Genomic DNA, 13,223 nt, shown 5'->3' on the forward strand with positions numbered 1-13,223 from the left:
ACCAGCTGCATTTTGCTCCCACTTAACAGTTTATGCAAGTGCTTCATCAGAGAACTAAAGAAAGAGGGGTTGATCTTCTCATCTTGCATTCATCAACCTTGATCAGGGGATGTCAGTTTTTTTCATGTTTGCTTGAAATTACATGAAAAATCACAATGCACTATGCACGACAGAGAATGTTAATATCTTTTTAAAATACTGCGAGAATTGTACATAAGTACAACGAAAAAGATAAAAAAATCTCTATAAAGTACGCAACTGAAAAGATTTCCATGAAAACATTACAAATTGTGGGCCTTCAGTGTTTAACATCCGGGTAACTTAAGAGCTCGTTTTCATTCCCTCAACTTTAAATCCGAAACCTGAATTGAGTACAATACTAATCAGAAATTGAGTCCAAGATTGTCTGCAATTGGGGGCGCTATAACATATCGCGCCACTTACAAACCAGCCATTGCCAGCGGACTACAAACTTGCGTCTCACTGTAAATAAGCGTATGTGTGGTAGGTGCCTCCTTGTCATATGTAACTCATGAGAGGAGCTGTCATTGCATCCTCACATCGTAAATATAAGCAGTGCTGAGCACAAAATACGCTAGAGTACAAGCACCTCCGTTGGTAGCTTCAGTACTGTCGAGGCCTGATTTGGGTCGACGGCTTTCGTTGGGCTGTTTTGCAGTATATTGCGACGTAACTGAGTTCAATGCGTACCATCGTTCATAAGGATAGCTGTGGGTCCATAGCTACGACTTTTAACTCCCTTCACCATAGGTCGTAGAAGTCAAAATTAGCCCGTAAAATGCAGGAATCCTGTCTGAAAACACCAAAGCCATGGACCCACAGCTAAACATGTGAAGTCCGTGATAGGTACGCAGGTTCCATACGAATACTTCGTCTGGGGCGCGTTTTGAGCTTCAGTCACCAGACCAGAGGTGCCTTGGACTGGATAGTCGATCGAAGGCTGGGGATCGAAGTGTGACTGTGAGGCTGAAACCCGGGGGGGGGGGGGGGGGAAGACCGAACTTAGGTAGTATGGTAGTGTAAGGCTTTTCTTTACACTACTACCGAGGTTGAACCTTCAGCCTCACACTTCGATCCGAGACCTTCCATAGACTATTCAATCAACACAGCAAGCATCATACTATAGTATTGATCTGTACACGGTGACAGGATTGTGATCTGTCAATATAAATCTCTGCAGATTCGATAACAAACCATTCCTTTTAGTTGTGCTATGTATGTTATTCATGGAGATAGGTCTCGCATCTACCTTCATGTGTAAATGGAACTCTTTTTTTTAAGGTTTTACCTCTGGTGTTTTTCAGTCTCAACACACAGTTATTTTATTATAGGAGTATGGAAAACTGACAATTTAGGGGCCTAAGTGCAGGGCTCAGGTGTGTCATGTATGGCATACCAAGGGATAGTATGGATTGAAGTTAATGCTGCTCAACCCCATAGCATTGATCGCGATTTCGGGTTTGTTACTAAATATAGCTGCACGCGCGCGACTTTCGGACAAACATGCTGAAATTCGGACAAATTTTGTCGTTGTATGCGCGGCTGTTGTTGCAGCTTGTAGTCTCAGTCATCAATTCATACGAATAAGTGTGACGCTAAATAGCCTTTCTAACACTCGCAGGTTTTATTTTCGTCGTTTATGCGGAAAATGCGGACAAATGTTTATTTATGCATATTAATGAGAGAGAACAGTGACGTCATTTGCGATCAGCGCTATTGATAAGAGTGACAGTGAAATGATGAAGATGCAATCAATATCACCTAGTCTTTTCTACCTCCATGGAACAATGTTGCACCATAAAGCACTAGAACAAACACTGGGTTTTTCTTTCCTGAAAACAAAACTGAAAATTTAATCATAGTATTAACAGAAAAACAAGCAACTGAACAACCTACAGTGGAATAGTTTGGAAATAACAACAACACTTAAATGAAATAGAAAACCAACAACAATAACAAAACACATAACTAGATTGCCTCATTTACACTAAAAACATGAGAGATATGTATGGCAGAATGATGACCATATGCATCTGACATCTCTCAATCTTTATCCTTGTTACAAGGAGTTAAACCCTGAACTAATGTCAATAATATACAGGATTATGTGCAGTTGCCACCATAACTATTCAGACCAAAAGCTGATATCTTCCATGGGCATTATTTCATAATATGATACAATGGTAGAACAAGTAAATATAAGATTTTCAGCTGCACCAACATTAATCCATGTACAATCAAAGGCAAGGCAACATTCTGACAATATCTGTATGGCTGTTTGCCCATGCTATTACTCAGTTTCACACTGTGTCAGTAAGATTAAATCAGGGGTTTAAATGGCCCAGGTTAGTGCAACCTTTCATCCATAAGAAACAATTGGGCCAATCAAGCAAACTAAATGTGCCTTCTTGAGCTTAACTTGGACAGTCCTTTGATTCTGCAGAATATGTTCCTGTACAGGTAGAAAGAGTAATTTGATCATTGTTAGAACAGATCCATTCAATCAGCACGCTAGAAGTTAAAAAAGCTATCACTTTCTGTGCCAAAATTTAAAACAGCCTACGTAGTAATCAACTTTTGAGTTTCTATCTGAATCAAGGTAAAAAACTACTAGTCCAGTCATAAAAAGTACTTGAAACAGATGAGCTCTGACTAATGAAATAGCTCGTCGCTGTGGTAACAGGCCAAATATATTTTGTTTGTGTCTCTGTGACGCAATCACACAAAGATTCATTCCGTCCAGTAACGGTTCATGCAGTGGTATCATATGGTATCCAATGCAATTGAATGAGATGAAATGTAATTCAACCACAATGTGATTCTTCTTAGGGTGCAGCTGACCCGCCTTCCAGTAGTCCAGTCCATCTTCAGCATTTAACAGCTGTTTGGTAGAGACGACAGGCATGTTGATTGCCAAAATGCAAGTGTGCAAAGTGTACAATTGCAGAAGTGCAGAGACAAGCTAAATTACCTCTTATTGTGGTATTATACTATAAATCCAAGTAAATTATATGTAAAGAAAGAAAGTGCTGTAATATAATTTCTTTGAAATTTCAAGATTAGAACATAGTGCAAAGAATACCATTTATTATGCAATGTTTCTAAAGTGTTGTTGTGTGTATTAGATTACTGCTCAGCAATGAACAATACCTTGGACAGCCAGGTATGAATATTCACTTAATACCAAATTTAAAGAGAGAGGGGTCATCGGAACTATGCATGTGCGACTTTCTTGTTTACAAACAATGCATTTCATGCATTATATTTAGATGCATCACATCAACATAGCTGCAACATTGAAATTTTGCAATATTCAAAGTCAAAAAATATATTTTAACTTTCATAAATTGCCAACCTACCGTAGATACAGTGTTAACAACGGCCATAGGGGTCCCTGGCAACCTTTGGGCAGAGTTCTGATGAACCTCCTCACTTTAATTAAAGGAAAGCATTGCCTAAATAATCATGAAATTAAGTTAAAATGTAACTTCAAGGCCGCTGACAATCCTTGCTTACAGTCTCTTTACAGGTTGCATGAACTTCAGAATGTGGACAACCCAAGTTATGAAAAATGGCCTGTATCCAGTCCCTGTATAAGCTGGCACCTCATGAAATATGCAAAGTCCAGAAGCAAGCAACAGCCAGTCTGAATCACTTGTTGTTGACAAGGAAATACGGAGCAACTTTAAAAACAGAAAAAAATGATCCAAAAAAGAAGAAAGCACAGGGCAAACAAAAAGGGCCTGATTTGACAGATGTAGAAGGTGGCAGTGGAAATACAACAGACTCTATCCAGCCTCGCTTTAACCCAATTAATATCCAGATGCTGTCCAAACCTCTGTGGAAACAGATATTCCAGGATAACATTGCCGAAGATTCAAAGGCCCAAGAGAAGAAGGTGAAAAAGAGCATTAAACATTTAGAAAAGCATAACTTGTGGGGAAAGCAAAGTTCTGTTCTTTCAGAAGTTGATTTCAAGCTTCCTGAGTTGTATGGCAACAACATTGATGAGCATTTCAGGATTCTGGCCAAGCAGCAAAGTCAGGAATACCTTGACCTTGCTAAACAGCTTGTGCAAACTAAACTGCCTGCAATGCCAAGTGAATGGGTGCGGAAACAAGGATGGACAAAATATGATTCTGATGGTACAACAACATCAGTCAATTTTCCTGAAGATCGGGCACTGATCTTTGATGTTGAAGTCTGCCTCAGTGAAGGAAATTTTCCAACTCTTGCCGTTGCAGTGTCACCAAATGCTTGGTATGTACACATAACAGCTTGTCCATTTAAACCTAGTTCTAATAGGTTACAAACACCCCCACCCCACCCATGGTACCAGTCCACCAGTATTTCAAAATTGAAGCCCTGGTAGGCAGTGTACTAAAAGGTGGCACTGTGCTTTACAAAGTAAAAATACAGGCTTTTGTTCAAACAACATTAAAAATTGTCATATTCTGATGAAAGTGCAGAAATCATGTAGTTCTTTAACTTTGAAATTTTGTCATACAGAAAAAATCAGTGTTTTATAACATGTCATCAATAGTTATAAAGTTACAAGAATAACGTTGTTCATTTCGTTGGTTTTTTCCCCGTATTTAGTATTTGCAAAAGACTAAAAGAATGATTAAGTGACTTTTTGCCAAATAGGTACTCATGGTGCAGTGAAAGGCTTCTGGAAGACAGGTTCTCATGGGCTCAAAAACAGAATACAAAGGACTTGATACCTCTTGAAACAGTTGGCAACTCCAACAAGCCAGTGAATGGAGAGTGGTTGTCAAGGCTAGTCATTGGTCATAACGTCAGCTTTGACAGGTCTTTTGTGAAGGAGCAGTATCTTATGAAGGTATGCACCAATTTCACCTTAGTTCATAGCAGTGATTAAAGTTTCTGTCTTCGATAAAATCATCTGTTCTTCAAACTGCCTGTGACAATATGCCTGAAAGTTAAATATCCCATTGATGTGATGTAGTGTCTTTTATACACATGAAAGAAAGGATATGATTTGCGTTATCTTGGCATCAGATTATTAGCACACTGATGAAGTCAGGACATATAGTCACATTGCATCAACTACCTCGAATCAAACATTTCTTTTCAAATATCAGTCATGGATTGGGTAAGGTGGAGAAAAGAAAGGTATCACATTGTCTCATGTGTAAAAAAGAGAATATTACTTTCTTAAAAATGTATCACTTTACATTACTATGTATGACATTAATGTGTATGGGATGTCTTTGTGTCACCTATTTTACCTGCAGCGACACCAATATACTGTAGTTTCTTAAAATATTTAGGGGAAGGGGATAATATTGAAAGATCTGGTCCAAAAATTCTGTTTGAATAAACACAGTTAAATAAATCTACCCCATCCAAATGAGAATTTTTATACATCACGGTGAGTTTCAGATCTCAAACTTGTCATTATAACACTGAACTATGAATCCTGGTGGCTCATTTTTGTTTCCAGGGACCAAAGACACGATTCCTGGACACCATGAGTCTGCACATGGCCATCTCTGGGTTGACTAGCTTCCAAAGGGTTCTATGGACCTACCACCGGAAGAACAAAAACCTCGGCAACCAAGAAGTTCAAGAGCACATCAAGAAGAGTCATCAGAGAATTGCAGGGCCACCAGTAAGTCAGCCTGATTTAAAAAAGAAGATTGTGTACATTTTAGAGGCAATGTGCAGAATTAACTCTTTCCTGGTTGATGAAAACATTGTATCAAAACATAACACTAGATAGTATGTGCCTCGACAATCAAAGCCTTAAACGTTTGCTTAAACTTCCCTGGTGAAACTTTCAATCATTTTCTCACCAAATCAAGAATAAAAATCAGTGGTAACTGTGCAAATTTTGGTACAAGAGTAACAAATTACCTAACATTTACCAATATTTGAAATTCTAAATGGCCCTATGTTAACTGTATCGGAAAAAGAATTTCAATTTTTGTAAAACTAAGACATTGAAATATTTCTTATACTGAGAGCTTTAAAATTGGCCCCAACATGAGGTGTAATTCAAACCCAGAAACAAAGCAAAAAGTGGCCCTTACAGTTGTGAAAGATACTTATTTCAGAAAGCTTCAGGCAAGCAATAAATAACGTTGGCCCATTATCCATGAAAATTTAAGTACCAACACTTTACATCCAAGGCAGGTAATCCATTTGGGTGTTGTACCGGTAGACTGTTTCTCAAGGAGCAGGATGTATGTGAACATTGTAGTGTGGCATGTGGTGAGCTTTGGGGACAAAATTTGGTGATCAAAATTTCACAAGTGAAGTTCATATCTATGCAGTCTTGTCACCACACATGTATCACAGAAGGCACAGACATTTCAAAAGTGCACTCAATATGACTTTTCTGATTCACTTTGTCAGGTGACTGACTGGATCAACGTCAGTAGTCCTAATAACCTTGGAGATGTGCATTCTCTTTACTGTGGAGGAAAGCCTTTAGATAAAGCAGAGAGGGAAATATTTGTGACTGGAAGTATGCAAGACATCAGGGAGAATTTTCAGGTAGAGTAGAAAGAGATCCTTTGATTTATGCATTCATCAACTACAGAATTAGCTTTTTTGTGAAAAACTGTTCCATAGAAGTTACAATATCAGACTGGAATCACATTAATGTGGTCCAGTAAACGATTTTGAAGTTGCACATACATGTGTGATTTTCAAGAAATGTTTAATACAGCCATATATCCAATACATATATTAACCTTTAGCTGTCATGACTGTAATTGAGGGTGAACTTTGGCCACCCATGCTGTGAATTAGTAACAGGGTCTGATAGACAAGAAGTGTAGACATGTATACCGGTATATATCCGGTTAAGGTTGCAGGCTCTCGTACCTCTCTATAGACAGTGTCTTTTATCATACTAATGTAGGACTTATTAGATATTTAAAATTGTTTCCTCATTTTTATGTCAATGTAATGACAGGTTTTGAGTGCAATTTCCAAGGACCGACCGGTTACAAATCGTAAAGTATGTCCAGAAGAAACCAAAGCTGTCTGAAGTTAGAGTATGCTATATGATAAGATAGGTAAAAGATTATAAATGATAATGATATGTAAACTGTGCCAATTTATTGTTTGCTTAGGAGGGCAGGGTAGCTAGTTTGAAACTCAAGCAATGAAATTTTTTTTGACATCTGTGTTCATTTTTACTGCATTTCAGGATCTGATGAGCTATTGTGCAAAAGATGTGAAGGCAACTCATGACATATTTCTGAAAATTCTACCGCTATTCTTTGAAAGGTAATCAATAGTCTAACTGATAAGGAATATTTTGTGAGTGAACTGATGACAAAGAACACCTGGTTGAAGTAAAACAAAGACTTAGTTTACTCAGTTTGAAAATTTTAAAAAGTGTTATCTGAAAGATTTTAAAAGTGTTATCTGAAAAGTGCTGATGTATTATAAAAGTGTTATCTGAAAAGTACTGATATCAGAAGACAAAAATAGTGCTGACACACCAGCATACTTCAGATAAACTATTTGTATCATATAAATAAGATTTATCTATATTTTTGTTGACATTTGTCAATGTTTCTGTCCATAGACAAATTTATCACCAAGCTTTGATACTGTTTTCCATTTTCCAGATTTTCCTGTATGCTGAAAAATAGGGATGAAAGAATTGGTTGAACATATAACTACATACAGTGTCTGCACACTCCTTGAAAGTTCTTGAATATTAAGCCTCCTGGAAAGTCCTGGAAAAGTCATTCAAAATGAAATTGAATTCTGGAAAGTTCTGGAAAACTGATAGTCAACCACAATTTTCAAAAATCATGAGATGATTAGGTCATGAGGTCATAAAGTGACATGTAAAATGATCCATAAAAATGATATATCGTAAAAATGATACTGTTTTCTTGAAAAAAAAAGTCCCTGAAAATTGCTGAAGAAGTCTTTGAATTTTGAGTAGATTTGAGTTTAAGGACCTTGTAACACAGGGGATGTGTAATGTTAAACAAAGTTGAATGAAGTTACTTAAAGCCTGTGAACTGTGTAATAGTTTGAAGTTTCTCAGCAAAAGTTGATTTGTGGTAGTGGACTTGTAGTGAAACTCCAAACATGACTGACTGTATTTTTTCAAAAATGGTAAATGAAAATATCAATATCAAAACATTTAAAGAAAAAATTAAAAATTTTAGCTAAATAAAAGAAAATTATGAGTGTTTACATTTTAAGTAGAGTTCAAGAATCTGCTGTATTCAAGAATGACATGCATATGTTGCTACAGCCAAGAGAGGGCGCTATTCCCAAATCATGATACACCCTAGTATAATGTTCCAAATGCACAGGTATGATTCATATATTGTACTTCTCAGGTTTCCCCATCCAGTGACTTTTGCTGCCATGCTGGAAATGGGTCAAGCCTACTTGCCTGTCAATGAAAACTGGGAACGCTACCTGCGAGATTCCCAGGGTACTTACGAAGACTTACAGAAGGAAATGAAACAAACTCTAATGCAGCTGGCCAATGATGCGTGTCATTTGCTTCACAATGATAGGTATGTTTGGCTAGAAACATCTTATGTTTGTTTCTCAGCACAATGTCTGTCACATAAATGGTGCAGTAACACAGATTTTATACTCTGTTATTTGTCAATGAGCACATACAGTTACACTACTCAGACATGAAAATATCAAGTTGGAATGTTTACACGCATCTATAATTCTTACATACTGCAAAATGATGACAATTAAGTTCACTGTTTAGGACTGAGTAGGTTGTACATCTAGTCCACTCGGCAACAGTATACCACGGGATTTTGACCAGTTCACGACATATACGCACAAGCGATAACAAGTGCATATATGAAGTGAACTGGTCAAAAACTGAGTGGTATACCATCGCTGGGTGTGATTTATTGCTATTATGCCATAACAGTGTATTGAAATTCTGGCATGGAACATCAAAACAAAATTTTTTTTTGCTCTTTCTGAGAGCTCATGCGTATGCCAGTCTTGGTATATCGCAAATAAACCTTGGTTCTTTTCGTGTCTCAACCAATCAGATAGCTGTATTTGTACCATCAATATACTGGTATGATATAATCATATTTATGCCATGTAGATGCATACTGTCACTTTGTGTATTTTATTTTATCAAGTGAGTATGGAAGGAAAATGGTGATGTGGCTTCCTGTAGTCTACATCAATGTGTAAAGGATGACAAATGACAACGTCTCTTCTTTTTGCCCTAGAGGGTCTGTTATGATATGTGTTGCCATAGTGTAATGTGTCTGACAATGGAAATGATACATTTTCAGGAAACAGCAACTGAATACTCTCATAAAATGGTTTGTTGGAGATTAAGTATAATGTTAATGCTTTCATTGACAGGGATTTTTGTTCAGAGTTAACAAATGGAATTTAGTTGAAATTATGATGAAAGCAGAAATCAAACTTTTTTCCATACATTGTGTTTGGTTTGATGTATCACATATTCTGTATCAGTCATATCAGTACCATGAATATGGAGGTTTATTTTCAAAATGCCAAAGCAAGCCCTAATGTGGGCAGTTGTTTTTAATTTAAATCTCATACACCGTCAGTGATATAATTAGCATGTGACATATTCAACAAAATTTAGCTCGGTTAAAAAAAGCATTAATTTACCTTCACTCAAAAAAGGGAATCAGTAATGTGGTAGCAGAGTGTCTTAGGGAAGTTGATACTGTAGTAAGGATCCATTTTTCTAAAGTTATGACATACACTTGGGACAAACCAAGTTGAATTCCCACAAATTTTATGAAAGAGCCTGTCCTAAATTTCTGCCAACTGTAGTGTCATCATAGAAACACCGTTGATTCACCAGAACAACTATTTCTTCATGATAACAAACTATACTTACAACGCAAGCAAGGAGTGCCACTGTACACATTGTAAGCCAAACAAGGGACTATGTGTATGTATGTGCCCAAGGGCAGGAGACAATTTGCCCTCCAGGTGTTGGGCAAATTGTCCCCTGCCTCAAGGGTAAATAGTCCCATGTTTGGGCTATAATATCTTTATTGCATGCCTCTCTTACATAGCTTTCACTCTACATTTTTGGGTTTGTCTGCAAATGACAATTATAAGCTTTGTTTCCGTGATAGACAATAATCCATTCAAAAATAGAACTACACATGTATCTATTTTAATCACTGTTATGTTGTTTATCAAATGTTTTACATATAATTCTGTAAAAGCTGAATTTCCCGTGTAATACATGTACATGTAATTTGATTATTTTAAACCGAAGATGTCAAGTTAAAAATAGTTCCAGGTCACTTCCAATCAAATGATGACTATGAGGCCCACTATGTCTTCAACAAGTTATCATTGAATCCTATGCGGCACGTAACATTCAATATATGAGGCCATGTAACAATATGGATTACTGCCTTACATAACCATAGATTGCTGATATTGAAACCGGTTTCCTAATCATCAGTATTTTCTGAAAGTTTAGGGAAATGTAGTTTGATAAAGAAGCAGACATGTCTCTCACAAGTCATTTTCTATGATTCAAGTATAACAAGAAAGAGGTCAATATTTTTTACTTTTTGGCATTTTGTACACGTTTATTCACAAATTGCATGTTTCAGATTCAAAGAAGATCCTTGGCTGTGGGAACTTGATTGGTCATCGGTCGATTTGAAATTTCGAAAGTCCAAAGAAAACAACTCAAATGGGAAAAAGAGGACCACCACTAAGAAAAACAGGAAGTCCTCTGTAAAAGCTGAAGATACAGATGAATGCATGACAAACAATATCAATGATGAGAATCCATTCGCTGCTGTAGGTGCTAAACTTTCTAATGATCCACTAAACATGGATATGCAAAAGCGATCATTCTCGCACAGTTCAGTAAACTCAGGGGAAATGGATGATGCTTCCTTACAAGGAATTTCCAGCATACAGAGCCTGCCATTTAAGGGCAAGTCTTATAAAACTTTCTCTTCCACTGCCTTGAGTGGCAAAGTGAAAACAAAACATGGTGATGTGCAAGAGGAGACGGAAGAAGATCGCATCAGCAGGATACTTGCAACCAGTGAGTTGCTTTATAAGAAAAGACAACATATGGCTGGTTATCCAAAGTAAGTTGTGCAGACTTACAGCAGTACACACTTCTAGGTCATAGGTCGTTATCAGCTCAAGTTTGTTAAAATTAGTGAGGCATATCATGTCCCACATTTCACAAAGACTTGAACATTTCAAGGCCTCTGAAAACAGAGATATTCTGAACATGATTTTTATTCACTAAACCCACTATAACATACCATGATAAGTAGGTACAAGTCCCCGTTATCTGAGAGCTATATTCTTATTTATGCCTCATGAAAGTCATCTTAAAACCAGCACTGATTTCTAATATTAGAGGGCCAGTAGCAGTAATTGTTGATGATTTTTTCACTATTTCTGTTTTAATTTCAACTACAGTTTCTTGATCTACATACCAAACCATGTTGAGATACACAGTACTCATTTTGTCAACTCAAGTCTGAACATGTGTAGACTAGATGGTTATTGTTTACAACTGAATTCTAGTTCTGAATAGAATTCAAATGGAAATGATGACAGTAAATTTAACTTTGTATAGAGGCTGTGTCTATAAGCTGAATAGTTGTTAAAGTAAAATATGAACTTACAACAAACTTGGATACAAAAAAATCAGTGGAAGAACATCAAAAGTTATAAGCTACTGACCCTTTCAAGGAAAATGTGGCCAGTTCTTCAGATGTGTGCCATACATATATGTATATACCTGTGTGTGTGTGTGTATATATAATATATGTGTGTGTGTGTTCCAAACATGGATCAGTGCATCTGGCCACACCCTACAAAATTTGAGAACTGTTGCATGTATCATCCTTCTGGTATTTGTTTTCTCATTGTGTCAGCTGGTACAGAGAGCTGTGTCCCAAATCCAGAGACAACCCTGAATGGAGACCGGGACCAAGCCTTATCAGTTCGCAAATCAGAGTCACGCCAAAACTGCTCAGGCTAACATGGGATGGGTATCCACTGCATTACGATGCCAAACATGGGTGGGGTTACCTTGTGCCTGGCAGGACCAGCAATTTACCGAAGAAGATTGACAAGAAAGTGGATGAACTGGAGCACGAGATTGCAATTGAAGATTGTAGCCTGGCAGATACAGACAAGAGTAAAGAGAAGAAGGTTGATTTTCCATTGAGGTAGGTACTGGATAATTATCGTCAGTCTGTAGCATAATAATAGCAGCTGGTGCACAGCACAGCTTTACATTCTGAGTATATGTAGGGGATAGCCAATCAAAGTTACATGTATGACTGAAGCATGTACATCTAGAGAAGTTGTAATCTGACAAGTGAAGAAAGGTATAGCATTTGCATTATCCTGCACCTTGGCTGTGGTTTTGAGACATGAATTCCAAGCATGTGCACAACATTGCATTGACAGGATAAAAAAACACAGCCTACTTAGATGTCCCCAATTTTTCAGGGCCATTCATGCAAACAAATAGAATTATGCTCTTTTCCATAAGAAAGCTACAAAGGTTAAGCTACTGAACTAGTTTAGTGATAAAAATAAGAAAAAAACACCATGATGGTATTTTTCATGATCTAGACCTGACATAATGGTATTTCATGAATGTGTAATATCAGTAGAATTCTTGTCCAATTGACAAATCTGTGAAATTTCACACATTTTGTGCTTACACCATTTTGTGTTTCTGTGTAAGACCATAGACCATCCATTGAATATCTATGACAGAATAAAATTTTATAAACAATCTACAAACGGCCTATGGATAAGCCCAAAGATGAGATGTCAATCTAATATCAGTAAATCACACAAAACCATGTTATCGAAGACCAAGTACCATAGAGAATGTTCAAAGTTCTACATACAGATCCATGTCCTTTTCCATATCTTTTAATAGAGCACTTAGAAAGTTACTCAGGTCAGTTGGCAAGTCAAGGAACAAGGCAGAACTTTCACTATTAGAGGCAAGTGATCTCAGAGAGGACCTAGATTTGACTGAAGATGAAATCTTTGCACAAATTGAGAAACTTGGCAATGGCAATGGAAATGGTGAGAGTGAAAAAATATGGCAGATGACAAAGGTAATGTGTGTACAAATTTTTATCACTTGAGTAAATCTCGATACAGTTGTGGTAATTGTCCACATTTCTCCATTGAAGGACAAATTCTTA

At 37.1% G+C, this 13,223-nt stretch overlaps 1 protein-coding gene across 1 annotated transcript in view; it reads left to right on the forward strand.

The window, feature by feature from the left end:
• The first annotated feature begins 484 nt into the window (after positions 1–484).
• Positions 485–13,223, forward strand: part of LOC139121065 (DNA polymerase subunit gamma-1-like) — a 34,072-nt gene continuing 21,333 nt past the window's right edge. The window contains exons 1-10 of the mRNA XM_070685684.1: positions 485–504; positions 3,540–4,281; positions 4,669–4,864; positions 5,489–5,656; positions 6,403–6,543; positions 7,205–7,284; positions 8,364–8,546; positions 10,629–11,120; positions 11,925–12,221; positions 12,950–13,133. Coding sequence (XP_070541785.1) covers positions 3,593–4,281; positions 4,669–4,864; positions 5,489–5,656; positions 6,403–6,543; positions 7,205–7,284; positions 8,364–8,546; positions 10,629–11,120; positions 11,925–12,221; positions 12,950–13,133 — 2,430 coding nt within the window. The 5' untranslated portion in view covers positions 485–504; positions 3,540–3,592. The remainder of the gene's footprint in view (positions 505–3,539; positions 4,282–4,668; positions 4,865–5,488; positions 5,657–6,402; positions 6,544–7,204; positions 7,285–8,363; positions 8,547–10,628; positions 11,121–11,924; positions 12,222–12,949; positions 13,134–13,223) is intronic.

Source organism: Ptychodera flava, chromosome 21 (genome assembly GCF_041260155.1).
Source record: "Ptychodera flava strain L36383 chromosome 21, AS_Pfla_20210202, whole genome shotgun sequence".
Taxonomy (NCBI): Eukaryota; Metazoa; Hemichordata; class Enteropneusta; family Ptychoderidae; genus Ptychodera; species Ptychodera flava.